The following is a 24,094-nucleotide window of genomic DNA, read 5'->3' on the forward strand; positions in this document are numbered from 1 at the left end:
TAATTTTTATTAGGGCCCAAGCACAGAAGGTGCAAAGACACTTCTTATTGGTTTTGTGTTGTTCTTCTACTCTGGAGTTAAATGACTTCAGTTTCCATCATACAGATGTCACAAAATTTGTACATTTATATTTGTTGAAGAATTCAGTTGGAAACATAAATATTAAAAGTCTCTAATAAAATACAGGCTTGACACATTTTCCACAAAATTGTGAAAAACCCTTATATATTAATCAACATTGTAAATGTTTCACTCAGGGCAGATCATGGCTGAGTAAAGCTGAAGATGAGAGGCACAGACAACTCCTGCTGCAGCCCAACAGAGATCTGTTCAGCAGAGAGTGTGTACCGCGGTAAGGCCCTCACATCTTACCATCAGTGCACTTTGTGTCCCTGTGGCAAACCTGAGCCACCAGTCAAATTCAATGCATGAGCCAATTTGATGTTTATGAGAGGCCGTTAACATGGACAGAATTAGTTATTTTGTGTTATATTTGGAACAAAGAGCAGACTGCATTATGTATATCCCTGTCATTTTACCAGTTTTTTACCATTTTTCCTTTGCCAAAAATTATTTTTTAAGATCAAATATGTAGCTAAGCCTTGTGTCATGAGGTGCTTTGCCAGAAGCGTGTGTTATGTTCTTTTGCTGCTTCTGTACAGATTCCAGTGCATTCTTTCTAATACTCAGCTTAAATCTAATGAACATGTAGCTGTTTTTTTTCTTCTGTGATTTTTGCATTTTGTTTGCTTTTTTCCCTAATATACCTGATGTAACATTGTGAAACATGTCCTTTTGTGACATTGAAGAATAGTAGACACTGGACATTTTCCTGCCATGCAAAACACAATGGCACCAAGATCTCTGAATGGATTTTCATTGTATTCATGATATCTCCTTGCAGGAGAAAAGCAGATCCAGCACATGTTAAGTCTACTGCTTCTAACCTGAGGTCAGATTGCACTTGGGTCAGTATCATCCATTAATCAATTCAGAATTATTATTTTTTTATCCCATTAACCCCATCCCATTTTTTTTTTCTTAACTGCATGGTTTTTCTGCAGCACTCTCTTGTTTCATTTCAGAGGGTGAAGGTCAGTTCTGGTGTCAACGCCAGATTGTGAAGAAAGCACATTTATCATCTAGGTATGAATCATACATAAATATTATGAACTGACTTTTTTACTTTGACTGGCCTTTTTTTGCTTATGGTTTGTGTATTTCATTCAGAGCTTTTCACCACTAAATGTGTCACATTTAAAAATTCCTAGTTCAGAGTTACATCTGTCTGTTTTTGTGATAAATGACATTTAATATTTGTCAACAGATCAGCTGTTAGGCCAACCCAGATTCACACTAATGTCAGAGCCCAGACTCCAGCGCTCTCGGCTAGAGAGATCCAGCTGCAGGTACTGAATATTAAAAACTCATGTTTCTTGTTTCTTAAAAGCAACTGGGTGATTTCTGAAGGACACACAGCAGTGTATGTCTCTGGAAACAAGTCATTATCAGTTTTTCTCACTGTTTGTCTTATTCTTACAGTCTGAGCTGTATGGTAAGCTGGTTTCTGAGCGTCAGAAGTTAGCTGGTCTCAGAGACATCCCACCAGCCCTACTGGCCACCAATAAAATACTCCTGGATATGGCAAAATCAAGGTAATGTTGGCCTTTGGATGGTGTATAAAAGTATAGTCTTCCAAAAAGAGCATTTCCTTTAACTCTGAAGTTAGAGTTGCAAAATCCAGTCATTCCTGTAGAAATCTGTGCAATTGAGAGTTTTGAGTGACCAGAGGAAATCTGCTTTATACATGGCTACGCTATTGACAATACACTATGGACCTTTTTGGCCACAAAATTTTACTGAGATTTCACTAATGTGTCTGCACTATGGAAGAAAAATAATGACAAATGTCTTTGAAACAAAAAAGCATCATAAATTTGCACTAACTGAAAAAATAATGCATTGTATTAACAGTATTTACATTTTAATGACTTGTATTTTCAGGGGCTGACATTCAACATAGTTGTTTATTTAAGCTGCAAATATTTCAATTAAAAAAATTCACACACATTTTCATAATTAAAAATTCATTAATTCATATTCACCTTACATGATTCACTTCCGGAATATTCAATGTGTTTAAAAATAAGATGTATAATATTCAACGGGCAAGTTTCGATCAATTTTATTTCATTTTACAAATTGTGGTTCAAATTCGGTAGAAAATTCAGGGAGCATCCGGGAGCTGCAGAAATAGCAGTAGAGCACCGATGCATGATCTCCAGCTGCTGTCAGTCACTCACCAGCAGGTGGCGCAAACCACTGTTGATAAAGACCAGTGCAACAAGTGGATTAAGTCATTCGTTCACAAAAACTGATCTGCAGAAATGGAGCAAGCAGTAGAAGTTATGATTATCGAAGCCAGTATAAATATGCAGAAAAAACAATTGTGTCAGATACGTTTAATACAACATCATCGCTGTTACTCATTTTTCAGCCTATATGTAAGCAGCTTTCTGTAGCTTTACTGAAAAGGAGATTATAATGCTGTTTTACCTGACACTGATGTACAGAACTTACATTACATCCGAGGAAGAAAATTGCTTTCGGTGGCTTAGTTTCCGTAACTTTGTATCATGGCTTGTATGACGCTGTGCTCCAATACTGGGGTTCCCCTCATACATCACACTCTAGGTTTCCCCAACGACCCGTAATGCATCCAAATTAACCAATACAGTTATATAAAAAAACAGCTTAAATAAACAACTGTGTTAAATGTCAGCCCATTAAGGCATTAAAATGTAAATACTGTTAATACAATGCATTATTTTTTCAGTTAGTGCAATTCAAGATGCTTTTTTGTTTCAAAGACATTTGTCATTATTTTTCTTCCACACTGCACCTTAATTATTAAAAAAGCAAACTTTGCACTGATGCTTAAAGGGATAGTTCACCCAAAAATGAAAATTATGTCATTAATGACTCACCCTCATGTCGTTCCAAACCCGTGAGACCTCCGTTCATCTTCTTGACCACAGTATAAGATATTTTAGATTTAGTCCGAGAGCTTTCTGTCCCTCCATTGAGAATGTATGTACGGGTATACTGTCCACGTCCAGAAAGGTAATAAAAAACACAAAGTAGTCCATGTGACATCAGAGGGTCCGTTAGAATTTTTTGAAGCATCGAAAAATACATTTTGGGTCCAAAAATATCAAAAAACTACGACTTTATTCAGCATTGACTTCTCTCACCGGGTCTGTTATGAGCGCGTTCACAGCACTGCAGGTTTAGTGATATCCCGGTTCCCGAACGAATCACTCGATGTAACCGGATCTTCTTGAGCCAGTTTCACCAAATCGAACTGAATCGTTTGAAACGGTTCGCGTCAACAATAAGCATTAATCCACAAATGACTTAAGCTGTTAACTTTGTTTATTTTTAACATGGCCGACACTCCCTCTGAGTTCAAATAAACCCAATTCCCGGAGTAATTAATTTACTCAAACAGACACTGACTGAAACTGCTGTGAAGAGAGAACTGAAGATGAACACCGAGCCGAGCCAGATAACGAACGAAACATTGACTCTGAGTCATTAATTGAATGAGTGTGTGTCATTATTTTAATTTTTTTTTATTTTTGTCCCTTTAATGTTAAATTTATAGTCTTTAGGTAGATATGACATTTTGTTAGTGGTCATGTTTTGAAGTTTTTAATGTTTATTTTTATGGCAGGCCGTGCTCAATATCCAGCTTGAAACAAGTGGATGGTGTTTCAGAAGCCAAAGCAGCCATGTTAACACCTCTGATTGATGTCATCCTCACATTCTGTCAGACACATGGATTACAGGTACTGTTAAACATTGTATATTGTACACTACATTTTACTGCATCATGTTTACCAAGGCTGCATTATTTGAAACATTTTATTATTTACTATTTTTTTTTTTTTTTTTTAGTTTTTTAGATGATTTTTTTATAAGAGGCTTATTAATGATGAGTTTGGAAGCAATCAAAATCAACAAAAGAGCTTGTTATTTTTTTGTTATTTGTTGTATATAAATTTCTTTATTGCTTGTTGAATGTTGTGTATGTTGATAATGACAAAAATAATGACTGTTCAGAAACAAGTTTGAAGAGTTGATGTTTCGGTGCGTACCTCGTTTTGACGTCACGGTTAATTTTTTTTTTTTTTAACAGTGGTTTACTGAACAAATTACTCCTTTTATTTTTTTTTTTTTTTTTTTTTTGTTTTTTTATTACTTTTGTTTATTTTCTTTTTGATTATTATTGTTATTTTTCCCGAGCATGCACGGGATCGGCACCAATGTTCACAGCATGCAAAAATCTAATTAGAACCGGTTGAAATGTTTTGAAAAAAAATCCAGTCATTCACTCTGCGTGTCTCAATTTGAGTCTTGTCAAAGATTTAAATCCCTGCTGCCAAGATGCTCCTGTCTGTTACGGATTATAGAAAATGAAACTTAAAATTTGAATTTATACATTGAGCACCTCTATATAGCCAAAATGGCATGATCATAACGCCCCTCACAATATTTGACTGAGATTGGTAGTTGAATCAGGCTCTTCCTATCAAAGCATAGAATCTTTGACTATTCGGGGTCACCCCTAATTTAGATTAATTGTTCTATTCTTTTCTTATTATCGAATCTTCGAATTTTTGAGTTTACGTGTTCTTCTCAAATTAATTTTTTTGATTACAGTAATTCAATACAGATCTAAAAACTAAAAACAAGGATATCCCGGACATTGATCGGCACCATTCACAAGCATCAGGTGCAAACATTTAAAAAAACGGTTTTTTTTTTTTCCAGTCATTCACTATGCGTGTCCTCAATTTGAAGTCTTGTCAAAATTTAAAAAAATCGCTGCTGCCAAGATGCGCTGTCTGTTACATGAAAATGAAACTTACACATTTGAATTATACATGGATGCATCTTACCTATAAAATAAAATAGAAGTGCCCAAATATGAGGCATGGATAACCCCCCTCACAATACTAAAGTGGGGTCCAGCTATCCAGAATCTTGACTATTCGGGGTCCACACAGATTTGTGCCTGATAATAAAATATATTTGGCTAATTCAATACCAGTAGGCTTAATCCTTTTAATATAAGTTACTATCTAAAACAAAAACTTGATACATTATACATGTAAAAACTTTTTTTTTTTTATTTCAGTATGAATTGTATGTTAGTACTGTATGCTCTGGCATGAGTTAACAGTAGCCAGCGTTAACTAGCAGCTGTTGATGTGAATTGTTTTATAGATTAGTGGATTGACGGATCTTTCATGTAGTTGATGTTAATGGTTTTATTGGTTCTGTTGTTTGTTGATTTAGAATGTAGAAGCTTATATGCTTTTTATTGTGTTTGTTATTGGTTTGTTGTTTATTGCTGTATGCTAATGAGTTGTTCTGTGAATTAGGTGGATGATTCCTCCAGCTCTACTCCACCTGTCCAAACAGAGTCTAGCCGTGAGTACAGTTCTGTGGGTCAGTCTCTACCGGACAGTGTCTCTGTCACACACAGACTGTTTCAGATGGAGCACAAGAGCATGGTACGACATTCACTCCTAATACTCTGTTTTAATGTGGTATCTGTCCTGTTTGTCATGGTTTCTTATATGCAGTTAATTAGAATTACTCCATCAATAGTTACTGTTTAAGTTGCAAAATAAAGGTGTCTTGTGTTGAAATGAATTATAAATTGTTGTTGGTTTATAATTCATGAATGTGTGTAGCATGAGATATACATTTGGTGTTTTTTGGCATTTGTTAAATAGGACAATATTAAAGAGAGAGGAATCAATGGGAGAGAAGATCTTTTGTAGGTGTTCTTGAGGAAATGAAATTGGGACATTGCTAAAAATCCCATCTTAAAATAGTTTAGCAGCATTTTTTGTGTATGCCTCATTGCATTATCAGCAATAGCAATAAATGATTTTTTGTAGGTGTTCTTGAGGAAAATATATATATATATATATATATATATAATATATATATATATATATAGTTGTTTGTTTTTAACCAAGAATTCACTCTTTTAATAAGACTTTGTGTGATTATTATCTTTATTACAATCTCAAGCCTGTTACACCTCTTGGTATTTTTAAATCGTGCCCCATAAAATTATTAATTGCATTTTTAGGAATTTAAAATATCTGGTTTGCATTTTTATTATTTGAACATGTTTTTAGTGTTTTTTTTTTTTTAATGAATTTTGGATAAACAAATTGAGCCTGATGTCATGAAGTCAGTACATTTTGATCCTGAAGCAGCAGTTATTTCATGTATGTGTTGTCTTGTGTAGAGACAGGTAGCGGATGCTCGCAGTCTGCCCATGGCAGTGGTGGAGTCTCATCTGTTGCAGGCTCAGAAGATGGGCTGTGCTGTGGACACAGACAGAGCTGGACTCTCAGCCTCCATCTATAACACCATCAGAAAAAGCATCGCCTCTCCTCCAGTCAGCTCAGGTTAAACACATTTCCCCAGAATACAATCCAATATCTCTTATCCAAATATGGAAAGGTTTGTTCTTCTAGAGCACTATTTTTGGAGCTCAAGAGTTGTTGATTTTGTTCAAAAACTGTATGATGCAACTGAATTTAAATTAATAAATGAATTATAGGTCATACTTTATTTTAAGATGTCCTTGTTACAGTGTAATTATAGAGTTAAGTACTGAGTAATATTAATTAAATACATTTAGTTACTATATGGTTAGCATTAGGGTTTGGTTTAGGGTTACTTGCATCTAATTATGCATAATTAATTGTTATTATAATAGTAAGTACATGTAACGTGTAACGTACAATTAATACAGTTAATTTCTGAGTATTATTAATTAACATGTACTTACAGTATGGGTTAGGATTTGGTTTAGGGTTAGTTGCTTGTAATTAATGCGTAATTTACTGATACTGTCTATTACTATAGTAAGTACACACCATCACTTGTATTATTTCTGTTTTATTCTTGAACAGATCTGAGTGATTTTAAAGCGATCCGGTCTTGTGTCCCTGAAGATATCAGTAACTTTGTGCTCATGATGATGCTTTATGAACTCCAGAGAGAAGCTTCATCCACAGCATATCATGAGATCTCCTGGATCGAGCCGCTGGTGTGTTTCCTTCCTGTCACTTTGAAATCCATTAGAGCATTTTATTGAAATATTCATATTTGGCTGAAATGCACCAGCAGAGGTCAGCAAAGTGCTGTCGCATGAAACACTTTTGGATTTGTTTGTAATATACTGCTAGCCCCTAACCTTACTGATTTCACTATTAATAATTTATTTATAGCTGCTGTCCATTATTTATGTGTAAATGTTTATCATTTCTTTCCTCTTCCTCTGTGCTGAGCAGGATTTTTCATAGTGTCTGATGGCTTATGATCGGATTCATGCAAAATACTAAAGTTTACTATGACGAGTGTTTTGATTCAAGAAACATACTGTACTCTGAGTCTTATAATGTGGCATGATATAATCCATCTAAAACTGCTTTATAATTATAAGTTATGCAGCTCACATTGATTCAGACACTAAAATGAATATTTTAACTTTGTATTAAATAATTGTGTGCACAGAATGCTTTTTTTAAACACATTCATGTTTTAACCTAAAATCTTCATGCCATTGCTGTTTGTCAAGTCCGATGACATTGACTGTGTTAACACTGGCACAAAAAATCTGATTTTTTTGAACACATCTGACACAGAACGGAATTTGTTGCACACGTGTAGACACAAAAATCTGCACAAGATCTAATTTTTTTTTTTTCATATCCAATCTAAGCCACTTCCAAATGTGGATTTTAATCGTGTACTTATCCGATATCTGGAAACCTGTCAGATTTTGAGCTGCAGAACATCAACAGCTGTTGTCCATGCTGGCAAATAATAATGTGCATCCAACATGAATTAAATAAATAATTTTAATAGCACATCCATTCAAAACCTGAGGGCCTACTACAATGTGCATAGTAAAGAGATCACTGATGTAAACACAGATATCTGAGACAAGTCTTGTCAAAGTGAATGTAAACGGAGGACAAAAAATCTGATATGGACTTGCAGTGTCAATTCAGCCATTGCTGAGCTCTTGGAGCCTCTCAGTGTCCTGACACTTCAGGAGACTACTTTGATGTAACATCTGCTGTGTCTTTTTCAGACTGATTATGGCAGACCTACTTTATTTTTCTTAGCCATCATCCCTGCATGCCCAGCTCCAGATGTGGGATCATCCGCTTTGTGTCCATGGCTTTGGCAGCTGTAGTATATACTTGTCTCACTGAAGCCTTTACTAGATTTTGATTATTTTACTGCTGATGTCTTATAAAAAAAAGTGTGGCTGTTTTAGCCAATAACTGCTTCCATGCTTGTGTGGGTCACGTTAGAAGGTGCCTGAGTTCCTGAGATACCCATGTGCAGGGATCAAATTCTAACAGATGTGTGTCATCACTGTAGGATAAATCAGTGACTGCAGACAGATCTGCTGTTAAACGTGTGATTGGAGAGTCACAGCATGAGGCAGACATCATGGACACGAGTGAAGATGAGCTCTTCATCAGTATTCCCATGCCACAGGTGACTCATATCTGTCTGTCTCAGAATGCCAATTACACAGTGAGTTATCTGCATATGTGCACACATTGTTTCTGAAATCGGTGCACATGCAGACAGGCTTGAGATGAAACACTGATCTTTCATTTAGACTAATTCTGATCTCTAGTCCACCTTCTCCATACTGAAAAAAAATAACTTGTAGTATTTACTTTTAAAAATCTTCATAGAAGTTTGAGTAATTTTTATTTAGCTTAATCGGCAACACTTTGATTTTACTTAATATAGCACCTAATTAAACCATGCTTTTAAAGTGTATGTAACTTAGAAACATCTAAGTAAATAATACAATAGATATTATTTAGACACGATATATACATAATTAGTAATGCGGCACTCGTCTGAACACAGACAGTTCAATACTTGGTAGTCTGTACACAGTGATTTTAATATTCTGTTGTTCAATTTTTGATTATGGTTGTGTTATTTTGTTTAGTTTTTAGTATGATTGTGTAATTTTGAATAGAAAATAAAAACCTTACAACAAAACAATGATAAAACAGTGTAAATACAGCTGGAAAACAGGAAAAACTCTACTTATTCATGCCCCAGTGCATGATGGGAACACCAGTATCAGAAAAGTTGAGTATGTTTTACTTAATGTTATAACATCTATATTAATGCTTTAACTTCTACAAACTTGAATTGAGAACAAAGATAGAATTATTATTTATATATATTAATTTTTATAAGTTTTTTTTTTTTTTTTTTTTGTTTGATGTGATGTATGTGGTGTTTGTTGTATTGTTTGTTTACTTTTGTGATAAGTGTTCATACGCTGTCTGTTGTTTAGTTTCTGATTGCGGCTCTAAAGTTTGATCAGTGCTGAGTGTGTGGTGTACCTCTGTCGGTGTGTACAGGATTCCTGTCTGAAGTCATGTGACCCCATTCCTCAGAGCAGTGGAATGGATCTGGCCTCCTGGAACCAGGAGAAACTGGATAAAGACACACAAGATCTCTTCAGCGAATCGCCCGTGAAGGTATGATGTGTTCTTGCTGAGCCTTTAAAGAACTGGAATAATGAATAATGTTCTCAAACACATAATTCAAAGAATAATACACTATTTTTCAAAGTTTGGCATTAGTAATTATTACTTCATGGTAGGGCTGCACGATTATGACAAAAATCAATCAAGTCCCTTGAAATTGTAATTTCGATTATTAATTAAGGTTATCACAATTTACATTGAATGATGTTTATACCATTGGTTGATCCAACTGCATGCCGTATTTTTTTATGAAAATAAACAAGCTGAAAACACTTAAACTGAAATACCTTTAGTGATTTTCTGTAGTATTAAGCCTCAAATGTCAAATATACATCGGATTGATTTCTTCTTTAAATGATAAAAAAGTAAAAAAATATGAATGGTATTATAATGTTATACTAAAACTAAAACAGTGGAAAAACCCTTAAGATAACATGTAGAGAGAAAAAACAAATCTTAAGCGTGCAGAATAACATAAGTGGACTTTAAACGATTACGCAATTGTGGCATCCATAATTGTAATCGCGATTAGAAATTTGATTAATTGTGCTGCCCTACTTCATGGACACATGAAATTGATCAAAAGTGACAATGACATTTATAATGTTAGAAAAAGGTTCTATTTTAAGTAAGTGATGTTCCTCAAGAATCCTGGGGGACAAAAAATATTAAACTGTTTTCAACACTGATAATAATCCTTAATTTTTCTTGCAAATTAGCATATTAGAATGATTTCTGAAGGACCATGTGACACTGAAGACTGGAGTAATGATGCTGAAAATTCAGCTTTGCTCACAGCGGTTACATTTTAACATATATTGAAATAGTTATTTTAAATTGTAATATTTTACAAAATTATTGATTTTACTGTATTTTTGATAAAATAAACGCAGCCTTGGTGAGCAGAGGAAACAGTCTTACAGATCAAAAACTTTTGAATGGGAGTTAACTCAGCAGATGCAGTCGCTAAATGAAACGGACAACACACAGACATGTGAACACATTACAACACTACAGAATCTGAGAAATGGATGATGCAGTTTTCACTTTATATGCATTAATAATAGAAAATGTACAAAGATAAATTTCTAATTTGTATTTGTTGACCTGTACTTGTGAAACATTTTTAGAAAAGCTTTGTGGGAAAAGTGTTCCCTGCTTTGCTTTTATTTTTGACAGCAATATTGGGTACAAATTATTTTATTATATGTAATAGACACTGTGCGTATAAAAATATGTGAATTATTTGTTGTAAAAATAGTAGAAATATCAGAAACGTAACACTTGATCTTTATTATTGTTCAGTTCTTTCTGATCACTGTGTAAGTATCATTGTGACACATGGTTTAACTGTTTACTGTTTTTGATGAATATGACACCTTCAGACTTAAAACAGCTAATCACATGATGTTAACAAGGAGATGTTTAGGCTGTAATCTGAATCCCGACCCTTGGTTTAGGTGTAACCCTGTCTGCTAGAATGATTTAACATTAGACAGCCTCCCCTGAAGTGATGAGCGCTGTGTGCTGCTTTAGCGTGAGCCAACTGTCTTTAACCTCTGCTTGACCTTTGACACGGGCTATTACCCGATACCTCCTCTTGTAAGCTCAAAGCCATTAAGGTCATAAGGTTGTGACCTGTGTCACTGTGCTTCACGTCTGATCTTCTGATCTTCAGGAGAGTTTGATTTTTATTTGTTTTTAGGATTTTTGTCTGTATTTAGTAATATTTGTTGAAGAGGTGAAATGAAATTATAAATATTACTAACACGATGTAATAATACTGCTTTTTATAAAGACTAATGTATTGTATAATGTTGAATTTGCAGTTCCAGTAAATTCCAGCCATCACTGTCTAGTGTGCATCTCTCTGACCTGTTAATGTGGAGATTAATGGTGACAGAAGTTTATTTGAAGAGCACGTTCATCATGGCTCTTTTGTCCTGTAGTGACACAAGCCTGTAGATCGATATGAGATCATTAGGGCGTCTCTAAACACTTCCTCCCTCCTGATGTTCCCTTGCCCACTCTGAGTCGCACAAATGATTTAGCATGAAGACCGAACAGATTGCTAGACAGGCAGATAAGAAGAGCTGGCTGGGAGGAAATGGAGTTTGGAGGGATGTATAAATGGCTTAAGAAGAATTGTGATGGCCGTTAATCCGATGGTGGGCAGTGCGGGGTTTTCCTATGTTGATGCAGCTGTCTGCGTCATGTAAACCTTCACGCTCAGGATATTCTCAGTGATGTGGCAATAAGCCAGCACTAGTTGGTTTTGAAGCATCACTTTGTTGAACCGTCTTCATGTTTGAATTGACGCTCAGGATATTCTCAGTGATGTAGCTATGTCTGCACAGTTGAAGGGCTACTAAGGCCTTTGTTTGAAAACATTATTTTCTCTCCATTTTGACCTTCTGTCCACACTTAGACTGCGTTTTGGCCTTCTGTCCACAGTTTAAAAATCAATATTTTTCTATGTGTTTACATTTGAAAATGAGGTTTTTCGCGTCGTTGTGTGGACTGTGAAAACGGAGGCTTTTGACAATGATTACGCATGTTTAGTCATGACACATATTGGACCAATAGATATCGGTTTATACCAGTATTGTCAAGTCACCTTTATTTATATAGCGCTTTTAACAATACAGATTGTGTCAAAGCAGCTTTACAGCATTAAATAGGAAAATAGTGTAAATAATCCAAAAGGTCAATAGTAAACACTCAATTTTCAGCTAAAGGCAGTTCAACATTGAATTCAGTGATGTCATCATCCAGCTCAGTTCAGTTTAAACAGTATCTGTGCAATCAAGTCAACGATATCACTGTAAATGAAGTGTCCCCAACTAAGCAAGCCAGAGGCGACAGCGGCAAGGAGCCAAAACTCCATCAGTGACAGAATGGAGAAAAAAACCTTGGGAGAAACCAGGCTCAGTTCGTGGGACAGTTCTCCTCTGACCAGACGAAACCAGCAGTTCAATTCCAGGCTGCAGCAAAGTCAGGTTGTGCAGAGGACTCAACTGGTTCCTGTGGTCTTGTCCCGGTGGTCGTCTAGGAGACAAGGTCTTTAGTGGGGAACTGTCTCTGGGGCGCATCTAGTTGTTCTGGTCTCCACTGAAATTCAGGCCTGTCAAAGTCATCTCTAGGTGCTGATCCACCATCTGTTCTGCATACAAATTGGATCTGGTGGCTATGTTTATTGTCCTGTTATGTGCTATTCACTTTCACACTGTTGCTACAGATGTGTTACTTTGTACACTCTTCATATCACAGCACTTGCAAAGATGACAGAAAATGTACTCGCAATTGCTTTTTGTGGCAAAACATGAGGGCAGTTGCATTTTAGATCAGACATAAAATCATGAGTGATCTGAATGAATCAGTGAATGGATCCTAAATAAAATGATCCTGCCAGAGGAATTGCATGAAAACATCTGCTCCGTCTGTATTGTCTCTGTAAGCTTTTTTGAGGCTTTACGCATGCACAGTAAAGCGAATTTAACGTTTTCTGACGTTTCGGTGTGGATGAGAAACTTTTGAAAAACGATTGAAAACAGTAATGTAGATGGAGTGTGTTTTAAAATGAAAATGCTGTTTTCAAATGCATCTGGGTTAATGTAGACACAGCCTTTATTAATATATGTTCCTGGTCTTCCATCAGTGAAGTTATTCTAAAGAAAAATGTGTTTGTCTTCATAATCTTTCATCAAAATGTAATAACCAATGTAATGGCCGTAGCCAGGGTTTGAAAATTAGTGAGGTCTGGGCTGGGTGAGGTTAAGAATTGTGCTATAATAACCCCTACTTATACAACTCAATATATACACTAACACTTTAAAAGAGACAGAGATGTAGAATAGTGTTAAATTATGCCATATTTATTGCATCAAAATTTGTTGATTTTTTTTTTTCTTTTTTTTCTATAGGTTAGGAGTGGATACTTTCATAAGTTGTTTAATAATCATGCAGCAAACAATACATATTTCTGTTAGTTTTTGTTAATAATCATTGCTATTTAGATGATAACTGTCTAGTGCTCTTATAATTTTTTTTAGCATGATTTGTTTATATGTTTATATAGATGTGTTTATATGTTTATATACTGTAGCATGATTTGTTTATATGTTTATATAGAATTGGTCACACTTAAGTTTGGAAAGCAGTTCTCACTATTAATAAACTATTAGCTATGACTTGCCTCAGTAATCTCTTTATTACTGTTTATTAATAATTAGTTAGGGATTAAGGGGTCTATTTTTTGATGTTTATTAATAATTAGTTAGTGTTTGATTTGTTAGTAATAAAACCTGCCAATATGCTAGTAATATGCATGCTAATAAACAGTTAGTTAATAGTGAGAATTAGTCTCACATCTTATGAACTGGTCATTGGAGAAGACTGAAAATGTGCTAAATATTTGCAAAAAAGCTCTTGCTGATATATGTCAGCTTTATTAAAAACGACGTCAAAATGTCTTTCGAGTAAAACTAACTACAGGCTGATTCTCTGTTTCCACAGATTGAAAGTCAGCCTACAAAGAGAAAACTGCCTGATTGGGCTGAAGGACCAAGCACTTCAGTACCTACTACGACTGAGAAGAAAACCAAAAAGAAGAAAGGACTTTTCATTTGATACTTATTAGGCTGTGTAGTGTACGTTTTGATATTTTGTACAAGATTTAAAATAATTAATTTTTGTTGATGGTCCTGAATACTGACATGACCTAATTCTACGAGAATGTCTTGTTATTTTTCTGTAAGGCTCCTGTTGTCAGCAGCTTGTGGTCTGCCGCCAGCTTGCACTCCTCTAGGTATTTTTCTGATTTCTTACCGGCTCAGACACTAGTTAGGGAATCTTTCTCGATTCGCACAGATCATGTTTCTGCTTCCGTGAGTGGCCTGGAGCTGTACACTACTGACCTCCACCTGTCGTAATGGAAACACTCCTCCCAGAATCCCGTGCAACTCCCAGACCTCAAAAGTAGGATCATTTCTGAAGCGTGGTGGGACTTTCTGTAAAAATGTGAAATAATTGACCCGAGATTATCTGATTTTGATAGTTCAGAATGTTTATTGCCAAGGAGGAAATTCTTTAATTTGTAAAAAAAAAAAAAAAAAAAAAAAAGCATCTGTAGTTAATACAGTATTGATGGAGTGTCAGTTGAATGTTTGTGTTCACAGTGACGCAGTGATTTTTGTTTGCTATATGTTTATATTACTTATGCTTGCTGTAACTGAAGCAGCACATTCAAAGGGCAGTATTTGTGTGCTGGCCCTGTAAAAGTTCATTTAGAAGGCAGGAGTAAGCACAGGCTTTTATTGGCCATTCCACTTCTCTTTTCTGCCACAGTGCTAAATACCCACATAACAACAGAGTCTTAAAGCATGCCAAATTTCTGTCCCTTACACCATTCTCTGTCATCGTCACCTTCCCCAAAACCTGTCAGTTTGGCTTTGGCAGGAATTTGTGTCTTCTCCTGAGCACTTACTTTCTGAGTCTACCTCTGTCCAGCTTTAGTTGTGCCACAATGAAGCACAACTGACTAATTTTGAGTCTGTAGCCCTTTCTATCCAGTGTAAATCATTGTTTTGTATACAAATGTAACAATAATAATCAAATAATTAAAGGTTTGTAACTACCCGCATCTGAGTGTCGTGAGTCATGATCCAACACCGATCTGAAGGATTTAACCCTCTGGGGTCTGAGGGGTCTTGGGGGCCTGGAGAAGTTTTGACATCCCCTGACTTTTGTGCTTTTTTCAGTTGCTTATAAATAGATACATGGCTAAAGTCTAATAACACTGTAATCTGTACAAACTGGGCTAACAATATGTAAATAGCATGTATGTACATGATTGTGTTTTTGAAAAAACGTTTATGTGTGGTTAGTAAAAAACTACAATTTTGAAGTCACTGAAATAAGGTCATAAAACACCTAGAGAACATTTGTTCACAAGACTGTCAAACCCGGAGCTTGAAGCCTAGAAATTTTGCTTCAAAATGATGTGAAAATCATCTTGTTTACTCACTCACAGAAAACAATAGATTAATTTAAATTTTCAAAGACACTTTTTGTTTCAAAAGGCCATATGTGAGTAGGCGTCAACTGTCATGAATATTTGTGTGATTCACACCTGAGTAGACAAAGACTCACATAATGAGCTGCATAATGAGCCTTTCAGTCAGCTGTGTCACTGAGAGGGATGAGTTACAAGAAATAATGTGAGGACAAAATAAATGTATATATTTTTATGTTTGTCGTTTATTTAAAATATATTTAATTATCCCACAAAATAACTTGAGATTCACTTGCGAGTGCAGTTAAACAGTTTATTAGGAACAATCAAAGCTGAATTTTTAGCATCATTACTCCAGTCACATGATCCTTCAGAAATTATTCTAATATTCTGATTTGCTACTCAAAAAAACATTATTATTATTATTATTATTAATTTTGAAAAGAGATGCATTTTTTTGATTAATTGAAAGAACAGCATTGTTTCTAACATGATTATTATATTTAAATAAGTATATATATATATGTATATGTATATATATATGTGTATGTATATATATATGTATATGTATATATACTGTATATACACACTGACTCCCAACTTTTAAATGGTATAGTGTATATTGTAATAGTGTATATTATTCGGTCTTATCAGGAGAATTTGCCTCAAAACGTGTATTTGTTAGCCGACTCCAGATGGTTAAAGTACACTAACATTTTATACATACTGAACAGAAGTTCATTACAGATAAAACTACAAACTTTCCTACAAACTGCAAAGGCTTTCTTAGTGCACTTTTTTTTATAAATTGTGAAGGGTTTTTTATTGCAGTTGATCTAATCAGTACTTTTTAAAAAAAAAAAAAAAACTTTTTAATGCAGTTTTACAGAAAATCAGGTTATATATAACTTTGCACACACACACAGACATATATATATACTGAAGTTTATCTACAATGCTGTGAAAAAGTTTTTGGTGTGTTAATGTTTTTTTTTTATTTTTTTTTTTTTTTTATTTTTTGCATATTTATTTTAATTTGATATAAAATTTAATATGTTTAAAAACTCCAAAACTTTAACATTTCGAGTTTGACAAATACTATAAGTTTTCTTGTTACTAATAATAAATATTATGCAGAACTTTTAATATTTAATTTTTTTAAATGTATTATTAAAATGGTCTTCTAACACTAACATTCTCTATTCTTTTTCTATTCTTTTGACTTTTTTACTTAAAAAAGACCTTCTTTCTTTTGTTACCTGTTCTTTTTTTCTAATCTATGTACTTCTTTTTAATTATTATAAATAAATAAAAAAAATACCTTGTGTACTGCATTCGGCTAACTGCGACTTGTTACAGCACTTACATATTATTGCTCTTTTGTTGGTTTTGATTGCTTCTGTTGTTCTCATTTGTAAATTGCTTTGGATAAAAGTGTCTGCTAAATCACTAAATGTACAGGTAAATGTAATATGGACTTCATCGGTTCTAAACTGCTCATTGCATAATATAATCAACAAGAACCATCAATGTATGAATCGAATTCACTTGGACTGCTGACAGTTTCTGTAAAGTACATCGTTTTATTATATCCATATATGCTTTTAGAGACAAATCACGCCAAACTTCTCTGTCCTGTCGTGTCTGCACTCGAGACGGGTGACGTTTGAGCTCCACTCACATAGTCCTCACTCCTATTGCTTGTTGCTCCCCGACAACAGTAGCTGTTTATTTAAATAAATTTAACATTTCTGAAAGGTTTCTGAAGTTGCTGGACATGCCTACATCCTGTCACCAACATTTGCAAAGATAAGACCCTCAACAAATTTGTTGGTTAGCGTTAATCATTAAGCTATGCAATATTGTAGAACTTGCAGCTTGTAATACATATAACTACTGCTTTATTGTACTTATGTAATCTTGCTTGGTGAAGTGGATGTGTGCGTTCCAGTCTGAAGTACTGTTGTTAACAGGGATAGAGAGCCAGAAAGGCCTCCAAGAGACCAAACAGGCAATTTCACCCTGCCCAACCATCTTCTGCTTAGACATATTATAGGCTAGAAGTGCCTGTAAAATGTAAAAAGTATAGTTCCTAACTAGTTACTAGTGCTAATTGGTGCTAAAAGCAATGTCATGCCTGTTCAAATAGTTTCCTTTGATTTTACTTTATTTTAGAGGCAAGGCTATTCCTGCTCAGTATTAGGTTGACCAAATATCATGATGTTGGCTACCAATTTACCACGCAAAATCTTATGTGCAGTTACATGGCCTTTTACCATTATACATGTTCTTTTAGTTCTGTGTCTAATCTTTGTGACTGTAATAATTTGTGTCATGTTAAATTGTACACAAGGTGGGTGCAGATGAATGTACAGTATGTGCAGTGCATTTAAAGTTTTGACATCAAGTCTGTATAATTCAGCATTTTTGGGAACCACAGGGCCACTTGGAGTTCACAGCCGGGAATCTTGGATCAGACGAGCTTGGCCACATCCAAATACGTGTTCCAGCTGAATACAGAGGAGTCGGGGGCTAGTTTTTAAGCAGGGAAGCTGTCTCAAGGTTTTGTATATCAGTAACTGTAAGGTTTTGAGTCAAGTGTCCAGTTACACAAATAGCTGTTTTCTCTTTCACATTCATAATTTTTCTAAAACTCAATATCATCATAATTTTTGTAATGTCTGTTAAAAAGTAAACAGTAAAATACTGACAACATTTTGACAAGAGTTGCCATAAAAAAAATATATATATATACAGTACAGACCAAAAGTTTGGAAACATTACTATTTTTAATGTTTTTGAAAGAAGTTTCTTCTGCTCATCAAGCCTGCATTTATTTGATCAAAAATACAGAAAAAAAGTAATATTATGATATATTATTACAATTTAAAATAATTGCCATTTTTTTAAATTTATTATACTTTAAATTATCATTTATTTCTGTGATGCAAAGCTGAATTTTTAGGATCATTATCACATGATCCTTTAGAAATCATTCTAATATGATTTTTTTTTATGATTGTTGGAAACAGTTCTGCTGCTTAATATTTTTTTTCAGAACATGTGATACTTTTTTAGGATACTTTGATGAATAAAAAGTAAAAAAAAAAAAAAAAAAAAAAAAAAGTTATGTTTTTAAAATATAAATATTTTGTAATAACAATATACACTACTGGTCAGTAATTTGGGGTCAGTAATTTTTTTTTTCTTTCTTTTTTTAAAATAAAATCAATACTTTTATTCAGCAAGGATGTGTTAAATTGATAAAAAGTGATATTAAAGAAAATATATTATTAGAATATATATTATTATTAATTTTTTTTTTTATTTTTGAATAACTGTCCTCATTTGTAAGTCGCTTTGGATAAAAGTGTCTGCTAAATGACTAAATGTAAATGTAATGTAAATGTAAATGCAGTTCTTTTTAACCTTTTATTCATCAAATATATTAGACAGCAGAACTGTTTCCAACACTCATAATAAATCAGAATATTAGAATGATTTCTAAATGATCATGTGATAGACTGGATGTTACATGTGACACTCAAGGCTGGATTATTGATATTGAAAATTCAGCATTGCTTCACAGGAATAAATTATATTTTTAAAGTATATTAAAATAGAAAACTGTTATTTTAAATTGCAATAATATTTCACAAAATTACATTTTTTTTCTGCTTTTTGATCAAATATATGCAGGCTTGATGAGCACATAAGAAACTTCTTTTAAAAACATTAAAAATAGTAATGTTTCCAAACTTTTGGTCTGTACTGTACTGTATATATATATATATATATATATATATATAAAGATTTGGAGTGATATATATATATATATATAAATACCCACATAATTAACATTTAAAACTTTTCATCAAATCATGGGTATTTTTTTATATAAATCATAGAAAATTTTACATGGGTATTTTTTTCATAAATGTCAGATCACTGTCAGGTGTTTGTTATAAGCAGTGTTGTAACAAAATTACGTAATTTAAATGCAAAATAATTGTAATTAGTTACAGTTACTGATTTTTTTTCATTAAATTACAGTTACTTATGAAAATGGTTATGATTACAAAGGGGATTACATCAGAATTTTTCACACACACACATACACACACACACAACAACACTGATTTTTTTTCATTAAACACACTGCACACACACACACACATTGCACACTTTGGACTGTTCTGCAATATAGTTTAATACACACACACACATAACTGTTTTATATATATCATACATATATAATTATATATATGACTTCTATTATATATATAATATGCCTTATGACTGCTCTGCAATATATTGTTATGGATACTGAATGGGAAACAGCATTGTAATTCAATAACTATTTATATATATTTTTTATTTTTGTTTTTAATCTGTATGTTATGATTTTAAAGAGTTTGATTTTGTGCTGGCTGTGCTTTAAAATTGAAATTTTTATCATCTTAACATTTTTTTATGTCAAGTGAAGAAGGATTCTGAAAGTCTGACAGTAATCATTGTTGAGTGCTACTGTAAGGTTAACCCTGCCTGCTTTAAATATTACAAAATCATTAACTGTCGAAAACATTAGAAATTAAGAAAAGTAGGCTAATCAAATGTAATCAGTTACATTATTTTAATAAAGTAATTGAAATAGTTATACTACTTAACCTATTACATTTTAAACAGGGTAACTTGTAATCTGTAACATACTACATTTCCAAAGTAACCTTCACAACACTGGTTATAGTCTACAATTTTACTTTAATTTTGGTTTTGGTTTCTGTTGGCCAAACAATAGTTTAAGAATTTTTAAAATGTTGCCTTTCAAATTTTTGCTGTTTTGTGAATTTTGTTTCAAATCTATTACCCAAAAACTTTAAATAGCTTATAGTTAGACTTTTAAATGTTGTAGAAGATTACTTTTAAGAGTTTTGAGTCTAAAATCTAGTTCTGACTTTCATTTTTAGGCTACCATAGTTTCAAATCCCTTGCCACTTAATTGAACACACAGTTGGTATTTTGTCGGTAATTCCACACACGACGCGACACCCGTCCTCTGTCGCGTCGCGGTGGGAATCTCACTCCGCCTCCTGTAATACGATCAGCTGAGGAGCCAACAGAAGCCACGCTCCTCTCGGTTCACTTCTTCTGGCTCACTTTAATTCATCTAGAGGAACGCAAGAAATGCGCCGGAGGATGCGTGCGATTCCGTCGGGACGCGGTTCTCTCTCGGTCTCCGCTCTCTGTGCAGTGGCGGTGTGTTTGTCCCTGTGGACGCGTGTGGTCCAAAGCGGGAGCCTCGCTTGCTCTCCGCCCGCGGCGTCGGTGCAGGAGCTGGCTCGCCGCGCGGGGGTCGTGTTTGAGGGGAAGCTCCAGGAGGACGCGCGGAACGGGACCGAGTCACCGGTGAACGCGTCGCGTCAGGTGCGCGTCAGGGTGCAGCAGGTGTGGCAGGTGAAGGCGGGAGGGTTGCTCAAGGACTCTGTGGTGTCTCTCGTCTGGTTTGAAGGTGGCAGATGTTTCCAGCTCAGCACCGGTATTCGGTATGTGTTCTTTATGGAAGCCACGAACGACACGTCGGTGTTCACGGCAGTCTCCCCGCCGGTGGAGACCAAGCGCACCGTGAGGAAGGATGTGAGTCAGGTGCTCTGTCAGGACTGCGGTAAGACACTTTTCTGTTCATATGTTCATATCCACGTGTGAACCGATTCAGTGACACAGCACAGAACTAAATTAGAACTTTGTTGTTTTGTTTGCTTTGTATTCTGTTGATCTTGGTGGAGTGGAGCTCAGGTAAAAGTAAGGTGATGCTGTCAGATGGTAATATCATGGTAGGCTGCTTAATGATAGCCTACATGATGCGATTTACACGGCACTCCAGTATTCTTTGAAGAATACAGCGGGAATGTCATTGCATTTAGTGATAGACGTCCATTACATCGTGCATTTGAACTTTTGCAATCTGATGTTCATTTAAAAGACTTGTTAAGCACGTATCCTCTGTAGATCTCTACGTCTGACAGACGCAATGTTGTATTAAAACTTGTCTGAACAGATTTGAAAAGACCGTCATAGACATAATTTTTGCATCACTAAAGCTCACGTCATGCAAAAAAAAAAAAAAAAAAAAAAAAAAGCTGGACTGTCATGGACTTAAATCTGTTTTTGGCAGGATTTCCCCAGAGATTATTGCCACTAATGTCAACACCAGATTCTGATGGATTACACAAATTCCTGCTCAACCTTGTTGCCTCTGCATTAAAGTCTGAACCTGATAATTTCAGCTAGAGATATTCCAGTATACTTTTGGCTTGATGGACTCCTGCATAAAGCTGTCAAGGTTCACTTTGATTAGCTCGGAATCATCTCACATCACACATTGTTTGTATAAACATTTGTGTACATACAGATCTTGAGGATTAACGGTTAGATGAGGTGTTAATATTTTGATGAATGATGAAAGAAATCTACTATCAAAACTTTTGCTTGCTATACTGACATTTTGTTCTGCTAACCTGTTTACTTAAGTTTAGTTTTTTTTGTTTGATTTTTGTTTGCTAGGTTGAAGTATATTGTTTTGTTTTTTAACATGGTTGTATTTTTATTTGGCTGATTTTTGTTGTTGCTGCATTTTTTCCATACTAATTTATTATTTTAATTTTTATTATGTGCACCAACAGTCTTGATGATCTAGCGCTACACATTAGTGAATCAGTTTGTTTTGGTTTTAATGATTATGACACCGACAATATATCAGCATGTCTGCGAAAGGTTGGTGTTAGAAAACTGTATTGTATGTAACTGTATAGAATGTATTTTGGCTTTGTGATTGAGCTGCCTTTGTTAAAATTTGGCATCAGTTGTAGTCGCAAGATGAAATCCTTCAATTCCAAGTATTGCTTCATCGACTGTATGGAGCTGTAATGCTGTAAGAAGCTTTGATATGTTCATGAGCTCAATGTTGCTTTGTGTTTTCTCACTCATTCATAGTTCAATAGATTCAATAACTTGTTGTAAAGCTTGAGTATTCCAGTAGAGCTGGACGTTACACTTGCTCACAGATGCCTGTCGAGTGTGTTTAATTACCACTTGTACTGGTTTTGATGCCATCTGATGAGGTTAGTGAAGGTCATTCTACTTCCAGTCCTTTCGTGAATGTTCTTCTCTCCTAATGACCTGAGATTTCTTTCCTCTTTGTTCTTTGGTGTTATGGGAATTTGATTTTGAGTATTCTAAATAGATTGTGGACATTAGTCAGTTTTGAAGAAGAATGAAAAGCATATGTCAAATTAATACATTTAACACATTGCTGATTTTCACCTGGTCTTTTTTTGTAAGTGAGATTTAGATTGATTGTGATCTAATATCATGACACACAGTTAGTGTAAGCAAGAAATGTTGCTGTAATGTTTTCAAGGACAAGCAATTAATGTTTAGTTAAATACTTAACCACATTTTAAGCACTTAATTCCAAAAACATTTTCAATTTCTATAATGGCAAATAAATGGATTGGTTTTAAAGGCTTTGACTCCTAAGGGAACTTCAGATAATAATGTTATTCATTTTCTTTATTGAAACTTATTGATTTACAATTCCCTGTAGGAGAAGGTATTAGTGAATGAACCCTGGCTTTAGCAGAAGCAAAGTTGAATATATGATGAAGACAGAAATATTAGCACATTGTAGTGAAGTTTAAAATGCCTGATGCTGTTTGGACTTTTATAAATCTATAGATAGATAGATAGATAGATAGATTTTTACTTGTGAATGTTTTCATTGTTTTACTACAGTGGATAATATCACTCACACAAAATCCAAAGTTAATGCTTCAAAGAAGAAATAGCATGACATCATATGACAAGCATTACAGTTTATTTATTAATCTTTTTGTTTTGTTTTTTTATTGTATTGCATAAACTTTTGAGTGTGTACTAGTAAAGAGAATTTCTTCGTAGGACAGCACACGAGCTGGATCTGTGCAGATGAGTATGAGAGCTGAAGTTAAGTCAGGGCACATATCTCAGAAGGGTTACAGAGATAGCCCAGTCATAATCCTCTGTCCTTTCACAGATTATCCCATAATCCCATCTTTATTCTGCATTCAAATGGCCCACATTCAACATGAGCTCCTTGAAAACCAAAAGTGTTACACCCTGCAGTTTTATAGATGTTGCTTACTATCCAATTACAATTGCAAGTGCAGTGATATTTTGCTATTTTAATGGGAAAAATTTGTATTAGAATACAAAATAAAGTAAACTGGGTCTGTATTTGTGTTATGGATTCAGTAATGCCACTTATAGTTGCTTTAACAACATTTAACAATGAATTAAAAGTTTAAATAGACAGTCAGATTTTTATTTAATTTTTTTATTCCCAACAGTTAAATAGTTGGCCACAGAAAAAAAACAGGGGGTGCTGCTTCCCGCGCCTATGTCCTGGAGC

General features: G+C 34.5%; 1 protein-coding gene across 1 annotated transcript in view; it reads left to right on the forward strand.

The window, feature by feature from the left end:
* Positions 1-15,276, forward strand: part of wrn (WRN RecQ like helicase) — a 49,225-nt gene extending 33,949 nt beyond the window's left edge. Inside the window, 13 exon segments of the mRNA XM_042731963.1 lie at positions 258-352; positions 905-968; positions 1,065-1,106; positions 1,109-1,146; positions 1,328-1,409; positions 1,543-1,655; positions 3,737-3,851; positions 5,451-5,582; positions 6,335-6,497; positions 7,008-7,144; positions 8,491-8,610; positions 9,507-9,626; positions 14,151-15,276. Of these exon segments, the coding sequence (XP_042587897.1) occupies positions 258-352; positions 905-968; positions 1,065-1,106; positions 1,109-1,146; positions 1,328-1,409; positions 1,543-1,655; positions 3,737-3,851; positions 5,451-5,582; positions 6,335-6,497; positions 7,008-7,144; positions 8,491-8,610; positions 9,507-9,626; positions 14,151-14,264 (1,335 nt within the window). The 3' untranslated portion in view covers positions 14,265-15,276.
* Positions 15,277-24,094: the final 8,818 nt, after the last annotated feature.

Source organism: Cyprinus carpio, chromosome B10 (genome assembly GCF_018340385.1).
Source record: "Cyprinus carpio isolate SPL01 chromosome B10, ASM1834038v1, whole genome shotgun sequence".
Taxonomy (NCBI): domain Eukaryota; kingdom Metazoa; phylum Chordata; class Actinopteri; order Cypriniformes; family Cyprinidae; genus Cyprinus; species Cyprinus carpio.